Genomic DNA, 21,918 nt, shown 5'->3' with positions numbered 1-21,918 from the left:
TGGTCTGTCCTCTATGGCTGTGCTGTCCAATACAGTGGCCAAAAGCCACACATGGCCAGTTAAATTTAAATGAAAGCAAAATTCAAAATTTGACTCCTCAGTTGCCGGGAGAGCCAGCCTCCAAGATGGTCCCCCATGATCCCTGCCTCATGGTATTCAGGCCCTCATGGAGTCCCCTCCCGTGCTCTCTGACCAATGGAAGACAGACACAACAGTGACTCCTGAGACTAGGTCATAAAAGAAACTGTCGCTTCCTTCCTGCTGCCCCTTGGATCACTGGCTCTGTGAGAAATGGGCTGTAAAGACCCTCATGCAATCCAGGGAGAGGCCAATGTGGTGAGGAACTGAGGCCTTCTGCCAACAGCCCTGTGAGGCCGCCATCTTGGAAGTGGATCCTTTAGTCCCTGGGGAGCCTTCAGATGAGACTGCAACCCTAGCCAGCATCATCATGGTAACCTCCAGAGACGCGGAGACAGACGTACCCTGCTAAGCTGCTCCCAAGTTCTGGACCCACAGAGACCATGGGATAATAAATGTTTACTGTGTTAAGCTGGGTTTGGGATACTCTGTTACGCAGCCAATAGATAATAAGCTGCACTCCCCCCATTTCAAGTGTTCAAATGCCACATGCAGCAAGTGGCTGCCATATTGGACAGTACAGATGTAGAACATCAGAGAAGAATCCCACCACTGTAGAAGATTCTACCAAATACGCTGCCCCAGGATGTGAGCACCACATGGAAACTCCATTGCTGGCAACTGGGCAGAGGATCTGGAACACAGTGGGCTCTGATTTTTTGTTGAATAAAAGAACGACTCAATCAACACTGGCTGGGCACTGAAAGCTCACAAGGTGACTTTAGCTTGACTCCCTGTAGATAGGGTATGGAAAAGGAAGCTCGCCGGCTGAGGGCTCATGGGCACCGCATGTGCCAGGTGCTTCATGCACAACCTCCGGTGGGCACATTTTACTTCTCAGGCCAAGTCAGCCACCCAAGGTCACACGGCTCTGGGACTAGAACCCAAAGCTGTGGGGCCCAATGCCTAGAAACCCACTGTTCCATCACAGCTCAGGAACCCGTCCCGTACCAGGCCGCCTTCACCCCAATGATGCGCACACGGCACAGACCAGGATGGGCGAACAATACCAGAGGTAGCCTGGGGCTGCATCCACGAGTAGTTTGAAAACAGAGAGAGAAGGAAGGAAAAGCAGCAGCCACAGGCCGGCCACTGGCAGATCATCTGCTCAACGACCACAACAAATGACCAACCTGCTGACAACTACCAAACAACTATCTTAAACCAGCCCTACGACTGTTAGAGGCAGTCACTTCATCACCTGAGGTAGGTAGATGATCACGACGAGACAATAACGCCTTACGCTGGGCACGTTGTATGCCGGGCACTGTTAGAAGCAGCACAGCAGTATCAGCTCATTTAGACGTATGAGCGGGTAGAAGGATAGGAACAAAACTAAACTCTTAGAGAAAACCCCACCACTTCAGGAAACTGGTCACTGGGCAGACTGGTCTGTCTCCATCTTTAACACCTACCGAATCTCTTTTGAATTAACTGGAGGCTGTCTCTGGGCTCTGTCGTCCAGTTCTGAGAAAGAAAGCCCTATAAAGGCGGATGTCTAAGTTTTTATTGCTTCTCTCATTCGTCCAAAGCCCCAGCAACTTGCAACTCTTTGTTGGGTTATTTATACCACCAAGATGAGCAGGATGTGCTTGTTTTTCCCATTCTTGCTCCTTCGATGATAATAAATGTGCGTTAAGCATTTACTCAAAGGACTGGAGCGGTCCCAGTTCCTCACAGAAACGGGCCTCAGAGTTGGCAAATGGGACACCAGCTTCATTAGGAAGAGTCCCAGATGGTGAGGGGTTCGGGCGGGGGGTCATGTCAAGGGGCTGGGAAACCAGCACCAGAGCAGAAGGGACTGCCCCAGGTCAAAGCAAAGACGGGGCACCGAAGACTCACTTGGTGGCTCGTTCAGAGATCCTCACTTCCAGCTTGTGGCTGTCCACGACGTGACCCTAAGAGAGAACACAACACAGCTTGTCACTCTGTCCTCCCCGAAATACTCACCCGCACCCCTGCCCTTCACCAGAGAGGGCTTCCGCAGAGGGGAAAGGAAATTTCAGAGGGAGGATGTTTCCAGGCAGAGGGGCCAGCTGGAATCAAGGACAGAGAACAGCTTCTCCTGGAAATGGCTCATGCTGAGCCCAGGCAGCAGCTGGTGGTCACAGAGACCCAGCCTTCCAATGTCCTCTCGAGCCATGCGTGGGCCTTGACCTTTATGCCACTGGAGGGACACAGAATTTTCCATCGTTTATGAGCATCTGCAGGCAAAGGAAGCCCCTTCGGTCTGGCTTGCAGAGCGGGAGTTCAGGTTAGATTGTATGCTTAAAAAATAATTTCTAAACCACAGAGGAGTTGCAAGGAAAGCTAAGTTCTCACGTGGGTCCCTTAAGGCAAAACTGGCGTATTAACAAAATTACCCTCGAAAATCCCTTAAATCTCCCATAAAATACACCACGCGTAGTTTCGTGTGAACAATTCTTTGTGGCAATGTGCACGTATGTGTGCACACGGGGAGGTAACACTGGACCAGTGCGGGGTGTTTTATAGAATCTTGCATTATGTGGCAGAGAACGGAGCACTGAATGTGCAGAGCTCAAGCCCAGTGACGGGCCCACATGGCATCTGGTAACAAAGCTGGACTTCCGGTGTCTCTTTAAAAAAACAACAAACAAATCAAAGCCCAGAGATCTGGAATGGTTGCGACCTGCCCCACCACGAGGCAGTAACTGGCTGAAGCCAAGAAGCGGCTGTCCCTTTGGACGCCCCCCTTCCCCCCCCCCCGCCAAGTCCCCAGCCCTTATGGGCATCTGAGTCTGTGAGCCCTGGTGGAGAGCAAGAGAGCCTTTCAAAGAGAGCAGAGGCCCCTGAGGGCTCACCTCCCCATCATCCTACCCAAAACCAACTCAGCCCTTCGTGAAGTGGCCTCGAGCCAAGGTCATCAAAATTCTACAAAAACAATCATATTGGCTACGTGCCCTGCTGCATTTCCTATAGCCCTGGGGCCTTTCCCCTGCACGGGAAGCTCTGCTGGGACTGGGAGGGGGCCCTGTATGCATGCGTGTCCTTTCCACACTGAGAACCGCCCAGCTGGGCCCGGCGCAGGTGCAGCTCTCAGAGGAAGAACAAGAGCTGGGGAATGGTGTGCCGCCGGCCACACCCTGGCTTGTAAACTGGGCCGGATTCAACTCTATTTTACCTTCCCACTGCCTAGCCTCATGCCAGGCAGGCCATGTCCTCCTTTGTACAGTGCACACGGGCACGTGACATTCTGAAAATGGCTTAAAAGGGTCCCTGGACCCCTTGAAGCCCTTCTACGGACTTGGGTCTAGAAGCCTGATCTAGAGGCATGATCATGAGCGCTCTGGCTGCAGAACGAGGGAAAGGCAAGAAACAGCGGGAGCAAGGAGGTCTGCAGAAAGAAAGAGGTGCGTGGGGGGGGGGGGCACTGCTCCTTGCCCCTGCCACCAAAGGCCTTGGGGATGGGGGGCATCAGGGAAGAGTGTTGAGGACACTGTTCCGAGCAGAGGCCTGTCTCATTTTGGGGAGGCACAAATCCCAGACTGTCCTGCTCCCTGGGGCCCCAGTTCAGCTCCCCTCCTGCTCCCGAGGGCCCTGGGCTGACTCTGCACGTCAGACCCAGCAGGAAGGCACTGTTCTTTTCTCTGAAAAGGATGCGAAGTCTCTGCCAAACACCTTGGAGTTCAGCTCCCTTGTCCCCACTGCCTCCATCCCCGCCCAGGCCAACACCTTTTCCTGCCTGGATGATGCCACCTGCTCCCCTATGATCCACTCTCTGCACAGCAGCTGGAGAGGCTGTCTGGAAGCATAAAAGAGTCCCTTCGCTGGTGTGCTCGAAGCCCTCTGATCGAATCTCACTGCCTTACAACTGGACTCCAAGGTCGTTAAAAGGCCTGCAAGATCCAGGTCCAGGCACCACCCACCCCACACCTCCTCTGCCACACTGGCCTCTTTGTATCTCTCAAACACACTAAGCTCACTCCTACCTTAGAGTCCCTGCCTCAGGCCCTTTGCACATGCTGCTCCCCCCCTCCTAGACTGCTTTCCCCCCAGATCGTTATGTAGTTGACTCCTTCTTATCATTAGGTATTAGCTCAACTGTCACCTCAAGAGAGGCCTCCCCTGACCACACATCGTAAAGTAGCCCTCCCTGCCCATCAAAGTGCCTGCTTCATTTCCATCCAAGTGCTCATGACCTGGTTCTGTGTATTTATTCAGAGGTCCGCTCTGCCATCTTCCCCAGACCTGGCACAGAGCTGTGGATTAGTGAACACACTACAGTGACAACAGAGTGCTGAGGAGGGGTCTTCATTTTTCTTGGGCCACAGTTCTCTCCTCCCTAGAGAACTGGAGGAAGTGAGGGGCCCAGAAAAATGTGGACTTGTCTGCATTCCCACTCAATTTCAGGAACGCTGACAGGTGGGAGCCCCCCTCCACACCCCCACTGCCTAGCAAGTGCCTCCGAGGACCTCGGCTGAAATCCCCACCTTACCTGGAGCTGCTTGAGAGCCTTCTTGGCTTGCTCTGGCTTCCTGTATTCCACAAATCCAAATCCCATGGAGAGCATCGCTCCTGAAGGAGAGAGGCAGAAATCACAGGGGTGACGTGGGTGGGCAAGAAAGCGAAGAAAGCACGAGCCCAAGTGCAAGGGCTCCAGAGGGCCCCTGGATGTCCACTCTTTTCTCTCTTCCTCATACCCCTCCTTCGTTCCCAAAAAGGTTTCCGCTCCTGGCTCGCCATGTATTACCAGTCATCTTGAAGAACCAGCCAACAAAGTTGTATAGCCGTCACCTGAGGCCCAGTTGACTATTAATTAACAGATGATTGACATGATAATTAACTTCGTAATAGAATTCCGCCTTTGGGAGGGAGAAGGAACGAACAGGGATGACCATCACTATGACAAGCGGCTCAACATCTACCTAGGCCGTCCCCCTGCTTCCACACACAACGCAGAAGATGAATATGTGTGTGAAAAGCAAAAGGCACCAAAGACTTCCCCTTTACAGATCTTTTTTTTTATTATGTTATGTTAGTCACCATGTATCATTAGCTTTTGATGTAGTGATCCATGATTCATTGTTTTCGTATAACACCCAGTGCTCCATGCAGTACGTGCCCTCCTTAATATCCATCACCTGGCTTACCCATCCCCCCACCCCCTCCCCTTTACAGGTATTTCTGACCATCCGATTATAGCTGCTCCTGGGTTTCAGCTACCAAGTTTAGACGGGGAGGGCGGCTGCATTATGCAAACCTCTCTGGTCCCCTACTTCTAAGGCAGTGAGTAGCAAGGGTTCAGAGAACAAGGGAGATCGCAAAAGTTTATCGGAAACACTTGCTTCCCGACTTGAGATCTATGCACTTTACATACATACATATAATTGGGGGGGGGGGGCAGCCGGTATTTTACAGGGCATTTGTCTAATTACACCTTGCCCTATGGCACAGAATGTGACGCGTGCCTCCTTCCCCCATCCCCTGCAATGTTATACAGATGTATTAATTTTATTCTTTCGTTTTTTTCACAGTTGAACTCAGAGGGCTTGCTCAAGTCTGATGGGTCCAAATGAGGATCGAGATTCACCACCTTCAACTTGCTCACTGGTCCCATCTTTGCCTCTACTGTACTGTTCATAAGACCCGAGCCCCTACGGCGTGGACCGCTTGCTTGCCTTTCCATTCACAACTCCGTGCTATCAAATGAGGCACCGACGCCGTAAGAAAGTCCACGAAACTGTCCACACGTGGCTCTGCGGGCCACAGAAGGGAGCCTCAGACAGATCTGTTGGCTGCCAGGTGGCACCACCCTGTGACAGCCGTGAACACTGGTTTCTTCAGCGGATACTGGAAAGCGCTGAAAGATCAGGTAACTCTTTCTAAAGTACGCTGAGGGGTGCTCCTGAGGGCCGAAAGGTAGGCTCCGCAGCACCTGATGGCGGAGAGGGACGCAGTGACCCTACAACCCACAGGGGCAGCCCCAGGCAGAGCTGGCAGCCCCTCTACCAGCCCAACTCGCCGCCTGGACGTCAGGGGTCACCTCCTTTCCTGAAGCCCCTGCGACAGAGCCTTCACATTGCTCACGTGGTGGTACTTAGCTGCCTGTCTTATGTCCCAAACCAGCTCTGTAGCTCCCGGAGAATGGCTCAGTGGAATGTTCCAGAGGTTCTACGTCTGGGTTGTTTCTCTTGGAAGGGAAATGGGAAAGCCCAAGATCAGTCTCTCCCTGCTCTTCTTTAGGGCATTTCCAGAGCCCAGAGGTGCTGGGAGGAGGGAGAGGCTTCTGCTACGGTACAGTGTTAACACCGGTGGACCATTAAACGCTCTGAGACCAGGGGACAGTCCAAGGCCCAAGGCAGAGTCTAAATTCAGAAGACCCTGATGTGCACGGCCGCATCCACGGAACACTGGGAGTCTCCGGGGACAGACAAAGAGGGACTGTTTTAGGTGGGCCACGTGAGAATGTGAAGACCTTCCAAATGAGCAAGCGAGAGTTACCCTCACCGCCCCCCCCCCCCCCCACCGAGCCACAAGTTCTTCTGGAATCGTCCTTTCTGACTGTGCTTTTGTAGGGAATACCTGCTTTGTTCTTCTTCTTGGAAATAGAGCAGCTCTTCACCGTCCCCACTTTGGAAAACACCTGGAAAGGAATGTCAACGTGTGTCAGCACTATTTTCAGGCTAATCCTGCACCTAGTGCAGGCACAGCTCAAAATACAGAGGCTTCGTACGGGGCCACAGGCCCCAAGAGGGCGGGACTACCAGCAGCGCTAACACCCAGATCGTGCATAAGGTGCGGACACTTACGGACTCTCTTAATTCAAGTCTCATTCGTCCTACTCAGATCTTTAAAACCGCTCCGCCAGGGGTGCCTGGGGGGCTCAGTCAGTTAAGCATCTGCCTTTGGCTAAGGTCATGATCCCAGAGTCCCTGGATTGAGCCCCATGTTGGGCTCCCTGCTTAGGGGGAAGTCTGCTTCCTCCTCTCCCTCTGCTTCTCTCTCTCTCACTCACTCTCTCAAATAAATAAATAAATAAAATCTTAAACAAACAAAAAAACCACTCCACGGGAAGATTCTCCTAACATCCCCACTGTACAGACGGGGAGACTGAGGCACAGACAGGATAAAGGACTCACCCAGGCTTGCACTGTTAGCCGAGAGTGAGGCCGGGATCCACATCCAGGCAGTCTGACCCCTAACTTGGGGCAACACGAGGGCTGGACGCCGTTCCCTGCAGAGCCCCTGATGGACTTGTGGCACTGGGACAGTGACCTGACCCCCTGAAGCTCAGGCCTCACAGCCATGTGTGTGGAACCTGGACATCACCCTAGCGGCGACTCCCAGCTCCCGAGTCTGAAGCTTGGGTGCATCTTCCAGGAAGCAACGATTCCTGATGACGTTCCCTTACCAGACCCGGAAGAGCCGGCACAGCGGGAACGAACACAAACTACACGCTGCCTTCAGCTCTTCGAAGCAATCCGGCCTACTGGGGGCCTGCCTCTTTACAAATGCAAACCCAAACCGAACCAAAATGGATTCAGGAAGCAGCCAACGAGAAGTCCCAGGGCGGGTTTCCAGTTGCTCCATACAGTAAATCTCTGCCCTGAAGATGCTGCTGCTTTGGCCGATGTGCCCCTCTGCCGTGGCCACTCTCCCAACCGGCAAGAGGACAGTCACATCACAGACTTAGCCAGATGGCCTCATGGTGCACGCTCTGACCTCTTGCCTCCCCAAAGAGGAGACACCTCAATCTCTCCCTCCGGATGCAGGCTGGCCTCCCTTCCACCCACCCACCACCATCCTGCCTCTGGGACTCAGTGGACCCCGTCCCCCCTCTTGAGTTCATTTGTGGGTTTTTGGAACTCAAAAGAGTTTTTAGAAGTCAGTGAGTTCAATCCTTATGGCCATCTTGTTTTTTTTTTCAGAACCAATCCATGGCTGTCAGCCTGCTAATAATCATTGATTTATGCATTAAAAAAAATGTGTCAAACCCAGTTCATAGAAATGAGGAGTCTCCCCATAGCAGGTCTCAGCCCAGCGGGGGAGCTTGCAGACCCTAATAATCCTTTGGAACCGGAGGCTCCATTTCCCTATCTCTGGCCAATTCCTTCACAAGGCCCCCCAACCCCACTCAACGTAGGACCCACTTGACATTTCCCAAACACCTACTTGGAGATGCCCAACTTTGTACCCTCCGCCCCACCCCCCAAGAATGCAAAACCCACATCCCATCCAGGGATTTCAGGCAGGGCTGCCCCGCACTCATTCCTGGGTCTTCTGCCTGCTCCCATCAGGCCAGGAGGTGGTGCTAACATTTGCTTTTGGGTAGTTAACACCACAGAAACAATTGGCGGGGCGCAGAGGTGGGGGGTGGCTTTGTTTTCTGAATGGGCAACACTAACACACACAGACGACAGCTTTCACACTGCACACGCCTCCCTAGCCGCCCTGACACGTCCCCTTCCATGTCTGTGGGTGCCCCTCCCAGCCCCAAGGCGGGTCTGCCCGTGACTCAAGTCCCTGGGGGAGATGCCTACGGGACAGCCCAGCAGGGACATGGAGGGGCCGGTGGCTGGCTGTGAAGCCCCATATCAGCGCGAACCAGATTTACAGGCCGAATAAACCAGGCAGCGCATCAGCAGACGGGCTTCCCCGCCCCACGATCCCCTTCCCCGTTGTTCTCAACCATCACTCACTCCCTTCAGGGTCTCCTCCGTCGTGCTGAAGTTGAGGTTTTTAATAAACAGAGTACATCCGGGGAGGCTCTCCTCCTCCTCCTCCTCCTCCTCTTCCACCTTCTCTGGACAGTCCGCAGCTCCTCCCTCTGCTGGCTTTTCACCTCCTGGGGTCTCGTTGTCTGGCACTGCGTCCCCCCCAAACACAAATCCATTAGATGGCAGATCCACGAAAGGTCTGAGCCCCAGGGCCTATAGCACAGAACCTGCTAGACCAGAGGGGTTCCGCCTCTCTGCGGGCGGCGTCGGGAAGGGGCATGGATTCCCAGCTGGCGTGAGGTTCTAGCCGCTCTTTGGGGGAACCTGGGGCGGGGGGAGACCGGGAAGGGGGGCGAGGCTGTCCTGCCTCCGGCCTCTCTTTTAAAGGAATATGAAACCCAGACCAGAAGTCTGAGCCTTGGACTAACCCACACCAATGTGAACCTTGATATAAATTACTGTGTGAACTGTTTTACCGAACCACAAACTTAAGTGACGGGTTACTTTTCCACAAAAGCGATACAGAGCGAACTTTCAAATTAAAACGCGACTCAAAACTTTTGAAAAATTACAGAATGGCAGCAAAACTTAGAACCCTCTAAATACCTCATGAACCTCAGGGATGTTACGTTCGATTAGAATCCCCAGTGTATGTAACTTTGGAGAGCCCCACACGTCAGAGTGCCTGATCTGTGCTGACAACATAAACTCAGAGCTGCACATGACAAAAACTGAAAACTAACAAACGAACCGCTAAATACTCATAAATGGGACACTAGGAATGTTACAGTGTCACCAAAGGTCAGGATGATAGGTGTTCATTAAAAATATTTCCAAAAGGATGTGTGAGGACAAAGAATTATGCTTATGATATAAAAATTACAAGAAAAATTAAGATCTGAACCGATAAACAGCATAAGGCCAATCTCATTCCATACACGCAGTTCCGGAGAGACACACGCAGGAAGTGAAGCTGGAAGGGGGCGCAGAACGTGCTCCTGGGTGCTTCTGGAGAACAGGGTTACGGAGGGCTGTTGTTTCTGTGACCCCAGCCCTCTTGTCCCACCTACTCGGAAGGAAGAGCATTTCAGGAAGGGGGAAGAGCAAATAGGAGGCCGTGCATCCGCAGGCTGAGGGTCAGGGTCAGCTGTGGTGATGCGTGCGGACGTCACCTCGGGGTGACAGAAGGCTCAGAAGAAGGAGACCAGCACCGTGACCTCTTAGAAGTCCTGCTATGAGGAAGTGTGCACAGTTCAACCTCCCCGATTTCCCCATGTCACATGGTCAGGGCCCGGGGTCACATCCCACCTCTGCACACAAGCTTCTGAGGCTCCTCCCGCACCCTGTGGAAATCGAAGCCCATCTTGGAGGTTCTTCAAAGCGGTCACGAGACAACACCCTCACACCTGTGTGGTTCGGAGCAGGGGGCCCGTCCCTCCACACAGATCCAAACCTGGCCCACCCTGCCTGGCACAGGCCCCAGGCCCCGACTCCCGGCTGACAGATACAGCCCTCTCCTCCCCCACACCTGCACTCAAACACTTCAAGCTTCTTGGGGTTCAAATCCACGCCCCCCACTCTCACGCCAAGTACCCACACCGCCTCATGTCTGCCTCCCCTGCCCCTCATGAGGCAAGCTGAATGCTTGCGAGGCCTAATTAAGCTTCAACCGATTTGTCATAAAACAACCCTTTCAAGCCCCGATGGCCACGGGCGGCCGTGATAATGTTGTCTGCCTCACATCAGTTGAACAGACAGCCTTGGCCCCTCCTGCTCCCCCAGAGGTGAACCCAGAACCCAGACCCTCACTCCAGGACAAAAAAGAAGAAATCAACACAAAGGCTCCTCCCCCACCCAAGACACTAACACAATTTACCCAATCAGGGACTCCATGGTGTGGCTATTGTACTCAACGCTCAAAGCAAAGCAGGGTGGACAAAGTATTGCTAATGACGGGGAGGCAAAGCTATGCAAAGTAGCTAAGACTTCAGGGTCTGAATGAGAGCTTCAATCCAGCTGAAAACCACGACCTTCAGCTGGGAATGACACTTCCACCCCACTGGCTCTCCTTGTATTTGCCATCCCGGAGATGAAAGCGGGGGGGGTGGGGGGGTGAGGAGGAAGGATGGCTGATTAGACAGCCCCCCACCCCGGCCCCACGCGCTAGGCACTGGGCTCGATGCCCCAGGTGGACTTCCTCATTAATGACCACGGGAGCCACATCACAAAAAGTGGGTGGCCCCTGACCAATGCTGGAGGTTGCTGCCGCCTCTGAACCCTAAATCTGAGCGATCTTCAGGTCGGGAGAGAGGTTCACGGAAGACCAAAGAAATTCTTTTGAAAGAGAAGACAGAGGTGGGGATGATGGTGACCAAGAAGGCTCGTGGTTAGCTTAAGGGGGCAGCCCCTGCTTGATACCAGCCAACTGCTGCCATGGGAGGTCAACTCAGGGTGGTCCCACGTACAGGTCTTCCAAGAGAAGCTGAAAATCCATCTTTTGACAGAAAAACCCATGGTTTTTAATTTTATTTATTTATTTATTTTTTATTTATTTGAGACAGAGAGAATGAGAGAGAGAGAGCACATGAGAGGGGGGAGGGTCAGAGGCAGAAGCAGGCTCCCTGCCGAGCAGGGAGCCCGATGTGGGACTCGATCCCGGGACTCCAGGATCATGACCTGAGCCGAAGGCAGTCGCTTAACCAACTGAGCCACCCAGGCGCCCAAAAACCCGTGGTTTTTAAATCTCGGCAACTAACTCAACGGCCTGTGGCTTCTGTACTAGGCAGTGGTCAACCAATACACCAACCAGCTCATTGGCCTTTGTGTACTGCTGCCCACACCCAGCCTGGCCACAGGCCGCCAGCAAGACCGCCAGCCCTCCCAAGGGCCCAGCATTCAGCCAGTTCCCGGTGTCCCAGGGGTTCCAAGCCTCCCGAGACAGCAGCTCAGGGGAGCCCAGCTCCATCCTGCTTCCTTGCCCGGCTTCAAAGAGCTGTGTGAAAGGTCGGAGGCACCTGCCCTGGAGATGGGATGTTTGGGTTTAGCAAGAGCTGAGCTGAGCTTACAGTTAGGGTTGGCACCCCAGGAACAGAAGACTGATCCTTTCCATGGCGAGTGAGGTGCCCTTGGCCCCTGCCTGGGAAGAACAAGGGGACTGTGAGGGCGGCCAGTACCTATGTCCGCCCCAGGTGTGTGGCTGGCCTGGCTCACCAGCTCCTCCAACTGCTAATCAGTCGGCCAACAGCCCTGACCCCCAACATCCGGAAGGGATATCCAGCTTGAAATAAAAGACATGATTAAATGTGGCCTGGCCATCCTCCAACAGCACAGAGACGTCTGTGGTTTCTCTAAACCTCTGTGTCCCCAGCAACCACCTGCCTGTACCTGTAACTGCCCCTGGGATGCTGGGAGAACGAACAAGACAAGGGGGCTGGTCTTGAGATCTGCTGAAAATGGGGGGCCTGGAAAAATTGAGAAGGGGCCCACAGACCAGCCAGGAGCAGCACAGAGCTGTGAAAAGCACACAGGCCTTAGGAAGGGGTGATCTGGGTCAGAGTCCCGGTGATGCCACTCAGTAGTGGTGTGGCCCACACCTCAGAGTCTGGGGGACTGTGTCCCTACCAGCCACACCCCTGCCACCCAGTGGCCAGGCCAGGCCCTGCTGCGGCCCACACACCTGCGTCCCTGTCCAGAGAGGTGTGACGTGGAGGCCAAGTGCCACGGCAGCGAAGGCAAAGGTCATTTTTAAACGCACTTCTGCTCTTGGCCCGAGTGGGGAGACAAAGACGAGAAAGGAAAATGAGATACTGTGAAACTCAAACAGATGTTTGCCAACAAAATCACCAGGAACCAGAGAAAGAGGGAAGAAGTAAGGAAGGCAAGTGGGGCTGGGCCAGAGGGTGGGAGTGCGAGTGGGGGGAAGGATTTCAAAGTCAGGTGGGCTGGAGGGGGCTGGGGCAGGCAGGGGAGAATGTGCTTCCATCTGTAGTTAGCACAATAAAACCCAGTCACGCATGGCCACATGGGGCTTTATTATAATCAGGCCGCAGAATTTACCGCGGCTTCCCCCCCCTTCCCAGCTCTGGGCACTGAAGGCTGACAGCAGAGACTGTTATCAGTTGCAAGCAGCTTTTCAGGACCTCCCCCGACTCTGAGCCCTTTATCTGGAGGTGAGGGTCTTGGTTGTGGGGAGATAAAACACACTGTCCCCCTCCCTCGAGACTGGTACAGGGAACGGGGAGCTTTCCAGAAAGGAAGGAGGGGGGGCTGGAAAAATAAAAGCTCCGTCCACTCCCCTCCCCGCTCCCCTCTTTCGGGGCCTGAGAAAATCTAGGGCTTGGGGGCTGGCTGAGTGCGATGGGCATTGGGGAAGCTTCAGGAACGAGGTGGAGCCCCGGCGTTGGGGAGGAGCACGTGAAAAGGAATGGCACAGGAGGCTGGGGAGGGGGCTATGTATGCGATTCGTGTAAGAAAAGGTACAGAAAGGGCAAAAAGAGGCCCAGGAGGGGAGCTCTGTAGGAATGCACCTGGTGATGCGGACCTCAGCAGGGCTTGAAATCAGTCCAGACACGCACAGCGCCCCATCTGAAATCAGGCCTGCAGCCGGGCCCCTCGGCCGGGCTCCGCGGCCTCCTTTGTGTGAGTCTCGTCAGCCCCGAGAGGCAGGGCCTGTCAGGGGAAGTCTGTCTGGGAGGCTCTCAACAGGGCAGTCCAGGCCCCGGGAAGCAGGGCTCAGTGGGGCAGGGCAGACTCGGGTACATGGTCTCTGCCAAGCCTCTCCGTGAGCTCCAAAATGTTTCTGTCCACACGGCCTGCCCCTGCTCCTAGTGGGACTCTCAGCTGCCCTCCACCAGGCCTCTTCTGGGGAAGAGGGTCTGCGTGGCACCCACTGGGGTCACCCCAGCTCAGCAGAAGCTGGTGCTCATGGCTGAATGATGAGCCATCTGCTCCGGCTTGCACCAGAGGGGGAGAGTATTGATGCTTTCCCTGCGGTGTCTCACCATACTCTCACCTACGCCCTGAGAGGTCAGCATGGTCATCATGCCCATTTTACGGATGCCGAAACCGAGCCTCAGAGAAGGATGGTGGCTCGCCCGGCCGCAGAGCTAGGAAAGGACAAGGAGGACAGTAATTTCCCCAGGAGCTCTGAGCTGCGCACGGAGGAACCGGAAGTGTTCAGTGCAGGGCCGGGCACGGCGTAAGCGCCCTGGGGTTCACTCAGCACCCAGCAATGCCCTCCTTCCAGGTGCTGAGGTTCAGCAGGGAGCAAGTGGACAAGGTACCTGCCTCGTGGAACGGACTTTCTAACAGGGAAGTCAGACACCAAGGAAATGAGCCTGTCCACGATTCCAGGAAGTGGGAAAGGGTTAGAACAAAGCGAAGGGTAGCTCGTGGGGTGGGCATCAATCGGTACACCCAGCAGGAGCTGTGACTGTCCCTGGAATCGGTGCTGGCACCATCTCCACTCTGCTTCGACGCGGGACAACGGTTGGAGGACGAACCCTCCATCACCAAGCTCCTACTGTGTGCCTGAGGCTTGGGGCACAAAGGCCAGGATGACCCAGCCTTCCAGGCACAGAGAGAGGGGCAGAAACCCTTCTTCCTGCATCTGTTTACTCCGTCCACACATATTCATGGAGCTATGCCTGGGGCCTTGTGGGGGAAAGGGCACCCAGCAGTGAGCAAGGCAGCCACTCCTTGCCCTCATGGTTCTCCCGTCGGCCAGAGACGGATATTGAGCAAGAAAAACAAACGAACACATAGAATACAAACTCTAGAACACTTGTTCTAGAAGGCCAGGGCAAGGGGCCACACCAGGACATGTGCAGACTATGGCCACATGGCACCTGGATTAGTGGTCCTAAGCAGGTAGGAAATGGGCCCTCGCTCCTGGCAAGTCTGTGTGCCTCAAAGGAGGACTTGCTTTGGTCAAAAAATATTATTCAGGTTCAGGATGAGCAAGTGAAGTGAACGCTAAGGTGGCTGCTGATTTTGGGGTGATGGCTTGTTCAGAAAGTCACAGAAGTGGGGCACCTGGGTGGCTCAGTTGGTTGGGCGACTGCCTTCGGCTCAGGTCATGATCCTGGAGTCCCGGGATCGAGTCCCACATCGGGCTCCCTGCTCAGCGGGGAGTCTGCTTCTCCCTCTGACCCTCCTCCCTCTCATGCTCTCTGTCTCTCATTCTCTCTCTCTCAAATAAATAAATAAAATCTTTAAAAAAAAAAAAAAATAAAATAAATACACAAGGTGCACGATAGTACTTAAAAGATGGTTGTAGGGAAGGTCACAGAGTAGACAACATCTGAGTCAAGACATAAAAAGGTAGTTGGGGGCACCTGGGTGGCTCAGTTGGTTAAGCGACTGCCTTCGGCTCAGGTCATGATCCTGGAGTCCTGGGATCGAGTCCCGCATCGGGCTCCCTGCTCGGCAGGGAGTCTGCTTCTCCCTCTGACCCTCCCCACTCTCATGTGCTCTCTCTCTCTCTCTCATTCTCTCTCTCAAATAAAGAAATAAAATCTTTAAAAAAAAAAAGAAAGTCACAGAACTGCATCAAGAGAAGTCTTATGGTGGCAAAAGTGGGTTTTGAAGGGAACCCTAATCCAATCTGTGGACAAAACTAACTCAATGACACGGGCTAGTGAAGGTTCATACCAGTAATCAGTAAGTCTGAGGACGAGGGAGGCTCCTGGAGCCTCGAGATGCAGAGACCAAAGAACTGTCCTTCCTGATTGGAACAAAGATACCAGACCAGGGGCTCCCGAGTGCCTGGTGCCAAGTGGGCTGGTCCTGAAGGTTTTACGGACTCACGACAACGTGACAAATGCAGACAGCCCCGGGAGGTTTATGGACAGTGAGGTCTATTCAATTAAAGACCTGTTCTTTAATCTGAGAATTCTGCTCGCCCCGTTTTTGCTCTGAGTCACCCTTTCTGGGAATGACGGAGATGGTAGATGGGAAACTTATTTTCTCAATTCTTATTTTAATACACTGGGTAACCCTATGGGGGGAGGTGAGTAGGGAAGCGGGGGATACTGCTGATGAGCAAGGTCCTAACATCTGGATAACAGGACCGCCAGCCCTTTTCAAAACTTTTCTGAAAGTCTTCCATTCCGGGATGTGTCATGGCCCCCACCCTGAGCGCTTCTCGCCCCCTAGGGGACATCTGGGGAACACCGAGGGAACACGGGCAGTGTTTCAGGTTGTCATGAGCACTGAGCACTCTGGACATTCAGTGGGCAGAGAGGCTGGGGGTGCAAAATGCCTTGCTATTTGCACGACCATCCTGGCAAGGGGGGGGATGGTGCTCCCCCCGCGCCAACAGCACCCCTTCCGCCCCCAAGTGTGAAGCATTAGTGGGGGTGGGCCACCCCCGACCTTGCCCAGCATTCCTACCCTGCCCTTGTGCTATGCCGCTCCAAGGACGGAGGTGAGACTTCTCACTGGAGGCCCTCACTGGCCAGGCATGCTGGCAGGTGTATAAAACAAGAAGGTTCTCACCCGCTCGGTTCTAAATCCCTAGTGGTAGATTCCAGGGGTCTTTTTCAACCTTTAACTGGCAAACTGAAAAGCTGGCTACTTTATGTTGCCCCTATAATTTCTATGCTCTGATCTTAAGGACATCTTACATGCCTATGAAATCCGAGAACCTGAGATGCGCTGGTCTCCAGGACGAATAAAGATTTTGAAACCAAGTATCTTACAGACTTCAGCATTGCGCCCAGCCCTCCCACCCTCCCTCCTCCACTTGCCCCCTGCCCCGGGACACCCTGATCTCAGCTCTTACAGGTTTCTGGTTCTGCCCTGTCCTCTTCTGCAGGTCCTGCTGGGGGATCTTGGGGTTCCTTCGTCTGCGGGGCTGAGCTGGAGAAGATGCCCACTGGAGCCCACTCCAGGTACAGGGGGGCGTGGTGAAACTGCAGAGACGGGGCAGGGTAGGGGCTCAGTTCCTTCTGCAGATGAAGAGCCTGAGGCTCAGAGAGTATGGGCAACTCACCTGGGGGAACGGAGCCAAAAGGAGAAGCACAGCCTGGAACCTTCTGTGCTGCCTGATCCCTGAGAACATCACAGCCCCCCACCTCCCCTTGCTGCAGCTTGGGACTCAGGGAACAGGCCCAAGCATCTGTTGTCACTGGACACACTGGTGTCTCCTTGGATTTTCTGTGATCAGGGAATGAAGGGGAGTAGGATGGGGAAGCAGGATCACTGATGAAATGCAGCTCTCTGGGAGGAAGTGTGGCAGGGCCGTCAGAAACACACATTCTCTCCCGCCCCCCACCCGGCTACACCACAGGCAATGCATGTGCACGCAGATTCTTTCTTTTTACAACAAGGATAAACCTGACACTGACAAATAGTCTGCGGAGGGCTAAAGTGCCTGATAAAGAGAAGCTACTCATTGTGGGTGAACAGTGCTCCGCCCATAAAGATATGTCAACATCCCAAAACCCCAGAAACCTATGGATGGGACTTATTTGGAAAAAAGATCTTTGCAACTACCATTAAGTGAAGGATCCTGAGATGAGAGCATCTGGGTTATCTGGGTGGGCCCTAAATCCAATGACAAGTGTCTGCACACGAGAAAGGCAGAGTTAGATCTGGGGACGGAGGAAGAAGGCCACGTGAAGACAGAGGCAGAGACCGGACAGACGCGGCCACGAGTCAAGGGACACGTGGTGCCACCAGAAGCTGGCAGAGGCAGGAAGGGTCTCTGAGAGTCTTGAGAGCGGGCAAGGCCCTGTGACAGCTAGATTTCAGACTTCGGGGCTCCAGAGCTGTGAGACAATACAGCTCTGCTGTTTTAAGCTCCTGCTTTGTGGCCATCACAAGAAACTAACGTACTACTCTAGATGTGTATATACACATGACTTCTTTCTCTCTTTACTGAGAAGCAAGAGACTGCCCTCTTATAGAAGTGACTTTCAACTTACCGGAAACGTAAGATACCACACGCGCCCAGAATGGCGGCTCTAATTCACACAGGAGTGGAGAGCCAAGGGAAGCCAGAGTGCGGCACAGAGCCACGGCGTGCTCTCTGGGGGATCTCTAGAGCGACCCTCTCACACGCTCCCGTCCCGAGGAGGTGTTTTCAGGGGTCGGGTCGTAGATCACGTCGGAGAAGGCTGCTTTGCAGCCAGCGCCGCACCGGCCAGGTCTGCGCTAAGGCTGCCTGCCGGTCCGTCGGCCCCCTCGGCCCTCTCCCGAGCAGGCCCCGGCAGCCCTACCTTGGAGTAGGCCAGATGTCTGAAGGCCTTCCGGGCCTCCAGGGCCTCCACGAACTCCACGATGGCGGTGACGCCGCCCTCGGGCAACAGCACGCGGCCCAGGCTGCCGAAGCGGCCGAAGGTCTCTTGCAGCTCGGCTGCCACGGTGCCCGCTGGGAGGTTCTTAACCAGGATCACGGTCTTGCTACGCTCGGCCGCCGCCTGCAGGGAGGGAATCAGCACACGTGGGGCAACGGGAGGGAGGATCCCCGGCCAGACCCCAGCTCTGATCTGTGGCTATCTCTGCACCAGGCAGCCCTTCGGGACCTCAAGTACCAGGTGCTTAGGGAGCCGGCCCCCGAGACCCCACCCCTCGGGCGTGGCACTCCAGGGAGAGAGGCAGCTCCTCTGAGTGGGCAGGGGTGAGGGCCCCAGTCCTAGAGCCCAGGTCACATGTCAGCCCCTCCACTTCTGAGCCATGGCAGATCCTGCCAGTGTCCGCCCACAGCCCTCGCTGGGCCTTCCGGAGGGTCCAACAAGACAGCAGATACACGGCCCTGAGAGACGTACTTAACTCGGCCTCAGCCCCTCACGTAACGCCAGGACACAGCGCCTATTTCACAGGAGCACCTCAGGGAACGATTTAATTACGTGCGTTAACATGAGCCAAGCACACACAGTATATGCACTCTGTAAATGTCAGTGATTAGTTTATTGAAAAACCATGTAGCGGGGGCACCAAAGAGCCAAGATATAATGGCCAAGCTCCAGGCACATGGGGTATCTGAGCAGGAGTCTCAGCTTGGCTACGAATCTAACCTGAAACCTTGGGTCAGTTGCTTTCCCTCTGGCCTCAGTCTTCTCGCCAGCAAAACGGGCAGTAACACCCATCCTCTAGGCCTCACTGTTGCTGTGAGGACTGAGTGAGGTGGGTGAGGTGGAAGGCATGTGCAGGTGGGAAGGGCTGGCCCCCAGTGGGCTTCAGGTGCCACTGAGGCCATAGAGGACAACAGTTAGGGGCGTGGGCTCTGGGGCTGCATTCCGATCCACGAGCAGCTGTGTGACCCGGAGCATGTGACTTAGGCTCTATGAATCACTATGCGAACACAGCAGGGCTGCTTTCCCAGGTTGTCACATGAGAGAAATGAATAATAAAACACAAATCTAGGGGAACACTTTGGTGAGTCCCAGTAAGTGTTAGCTGTCAGCATGTGTACTTCACGCATCCACCAGCCCTTTCCATTCCACTCGCCCTGGAGGTTGGCCTGGACAGCCGGGAGGGCTATTTGGGAGTCAGAAATCGAGATTTAGTCCAGGCTCTTGCCACAGGCTCAGTGTTTGACCTCTAAGTCACCACCCTAACCCCTCTCTGGTCCTCAGTTTCCTAGCCTGTGAAAGGGAGGGGAGGATGGGAGGTGGTCTCAACTCCTACCTGGTGGAGAATAAGCATGTAGGAGTCCTGACCTCTATCCTACCTGGTCCAAGGAAGGTCTATACTCCCAGTTAGACAACAGGTGCTCCTAGTAAGGTACTGGGTGGGGCCCCTCTCATCTGTGTGGGGAAGCCCCAGCACACAGCCCCCAAGAGACACCATCCAAGTCAGATGGGCCCCTTGTCTGAGCCCAGGTGATATTTTCTTCTTTAGAGACAACTTAGAGATTAATAATAATCATCCTTGAAAGGTCGGATCCTCAAACCCGCCAGCACATCCCGGATCTGAAACCCCACCCTTGGCTCTCCAGCCATTGGTGGCTCGCTGAGCCGGTACCCACCTGGCTGAAGGAGTCCAGACTGACCCCGTTGTCGAGGAGGAAGCGCCGCACTTCCTGGACAAGCTGGGTCTCCCCCAGGGCCACGCGCACGGCCACGCTGCCCTTGGTCTCCTGTGGGAGGGGGGAAGGGAAAAGGCCCTGTCAGCTGGCAGGCTGGTGACAGGTCAGTCGTTCCATCTCCCAATAGCCTGAGGAGACAGCTAGACAGGGCCGCCAGTGCCCCTCACGGACCCATAGTAATTTCATGACTCGGGCTTCCATGTCTCACTCAGTAAATCCAGAACCCCATGCCTACCTCTCCAGCTTCACTCCCCACCCTCCATTCCAGCCAAGCAGGCCAACCTCATCCCCACCTCGGGCCTCTGCACTCGCTGACCTCCGCCTGCATGGTGCTTACCCCATGATGCCTCCTTCCATCCAATTTCTGCTTAGATGTCACTCTGCTGACTGGTGACCCTCACTCTCACACCCTCTCCCCTACTCAGCTTCACCTTCCTAGCTATTATGAGTATGCTGCACCTGTTTACGTATGTCTTCCTTCTCTGGAAGGTTCTAGAAGAGCAAGACTTTCTGTGTCGGGTGCCTGTGGGATCTGAACTGGCTGCATGCTTCCTAGCCAGCTAAGGCCTGGAGCTGAGCTGCCCGACATGGTGGCCATGAGCCACATCTGGCCACTGAACACTTGAAACGTGGCGCATGCACATCAAAAAGTGCTAGGAGTATTGAACATGCACTGGATTTTGAATACTTAGCGAGAAAACAAAAGGCAAAGTTATCTTGTCATCTTTCATTATGTGTATTACGTTAAAATGATATCTTGGCCGTGCTTTGGCTATACTGAATTAAATAAAACAGATTTTGAAAACGAATCTTGCCTGTTTCTTTTTGCTTTTTAAGAAACGTGGCCACTATGGGGTCTGCCACTACACACGGGGCACACATTCTAGTTCTAATGGGCAGTGCTGACTCTGAGTGTTGGGCAGGAGGAAATGACAATGGGTGTACGGTTTATGGGGCAAAACCATGGATATCCTTTCTGACTAGCTGGAAAACATATTCCAACGTTTTGCCGAAGATGGACTTAACCACGGTGTAAGTAGAGACACGTGCATTTTAAGGAAGGTGTGTGATCTGAGGGGGCTGGAGAGAGGGATGGGAAAAGTCAGCAGGAATCGGGTTTGACTTTGACGGGAAGAGGGGCAGAGGCCGATGACTCCCCTTTCCTCATCTCAAAGACTGGGGCTACCCCAGCTGAGGGAACGCATGTGACAGCCCTTGGAGAGGTGTGTGATGGGGTTCAGAGCGTGGGCACCAGAGTCAGACAGACCTGTCATCCCATCTCTGCCTTTTCCAGGTGTGTCACCCTGGAAAGGTTACTTTGTGTCCCTAGGCCTCAGTTTCTTCAGCTGGAAAGTGGGACAGCAGGAGCACCTAGCTCATCGGGCTGCGGTGAGGAGCACCACATAGCTGAGTCTCTCTGGCTTGGCTCCACACAAGCCCGGGAGAAGCAGGCCTGGAGCATGGAGAGGATACTTCCAGAGAAGGCCCCAAGGATGCCCACAACTTCAGCCTGAGGCCAGGGCTTGTAGACGACCCTGCTCCTTCTCCCCTTGTGATCGGCCCAGAGCTGGGCATGTCAGACGGGACACCCACTCACATGGTCAAACACTTGACTCTTGGTGGCGCTGTACTTCTGTGCAATGGCGTCCGCCACGGCATTTGGGCCCATGAACAGCGTGTTCCAGTTGTGAGAGCTGAGAGGCAGAGGCAGAACAAAGAAGTCAGACCAAGACTGAACGAGCGGAATATTTTCTCAGATGCAAAACCTCTAAGAAATAAGCTCATTGCCTGCCCTTCTAAGACCCCAAAGCCGCCTCCTCCTGCCAACTTACCGGGCGTGGGCCAAGCACCCAGGGCCTGGAGACATGAGCAATGATGATACGATCCCCGACATTTGACGTGCGCTAACTTTGTGCCAGGGACTAAGCACTTTGCTTATATGAGTTCATTTAATTCTTACAACACTGAGAAAGTAAGGCACCACTGTGATCCCCCCCATTAAGCAGATGACAAAAGCAGGGCTCAGGAAGGTCATGGACGAGAGGCTGAACCCATCCCAAGGAGCCAGAG

General features: G+C 54.2%; 1 protein-coding gene across 3 annotated transcripts in view; it reads right to left on the bottom strand.

The window, feature by feature from the left end:
• The window catches only part of RBM19 (RNA binding motif protein 19), a 134,418-nt gene that overhangs the window by 92,857 nt on the left and 19,643 nt on the right, over positions 1 to 21,918 (bottom strand). For all 3 annotated transcript variants that reach the window (XM_021698549.1, XM_021698551.1, XM_021698550.1), the window contains 8 exons: positions 21,446 to 21,542; positions 19,789 to 19,899; positions 18,038 to 18,238; positions 16,600 to 16,729; positions 8,799 to 8,965; positions 6,682 to 6,742; positions 4,595 to 4,674; positions 1,981 to 2,036 (listed from right to left, as the gene is read on the bottom strand). In XM_021698549.1, coding sequence (XP_021554224.1) covers positions 1,981 to 2,036; positions 4,595 to 4,674; positions 6,682 to 6,742; positions 8,799 to 8,965; positions 16,600 to 16,729; positions 18,038 to 18,238; positions 19,789 to 19,899; positions 21,446 to 21,542 — 903 coding nt within the window. The remainder of the gene's footprint in view (positions 1 to 1,980; positions 2,037 to 4,594; positions 4,675 to 6,681; positions 6,743 to 8,798; positions 8,966 to 16,599; positions 16,730 to 18,037; positions 18,239 to 19,788; positions 19,900 to 21,445; positions 21,543 to 21,918) is intronic.

Source organism: Neomonachus schauinslandi, chromosome 14 (assembly GCF_002201575.2).
Source record: "Neomonachus schauinslandi chromosome 14, ASM220157v2, whole genome shotgun sequence".
Taxonomy (NCBI): Eukaryota; Metazoa; Chordata; class Mammalia; order Carnivora; family Phocidae; genus Neomonachus; species Neomonachus schauinslandi.
Note: the sequence above shows the minus strand (reverse complement) of the source record. Positions and strands in the feature narration are given on the sequence as shown.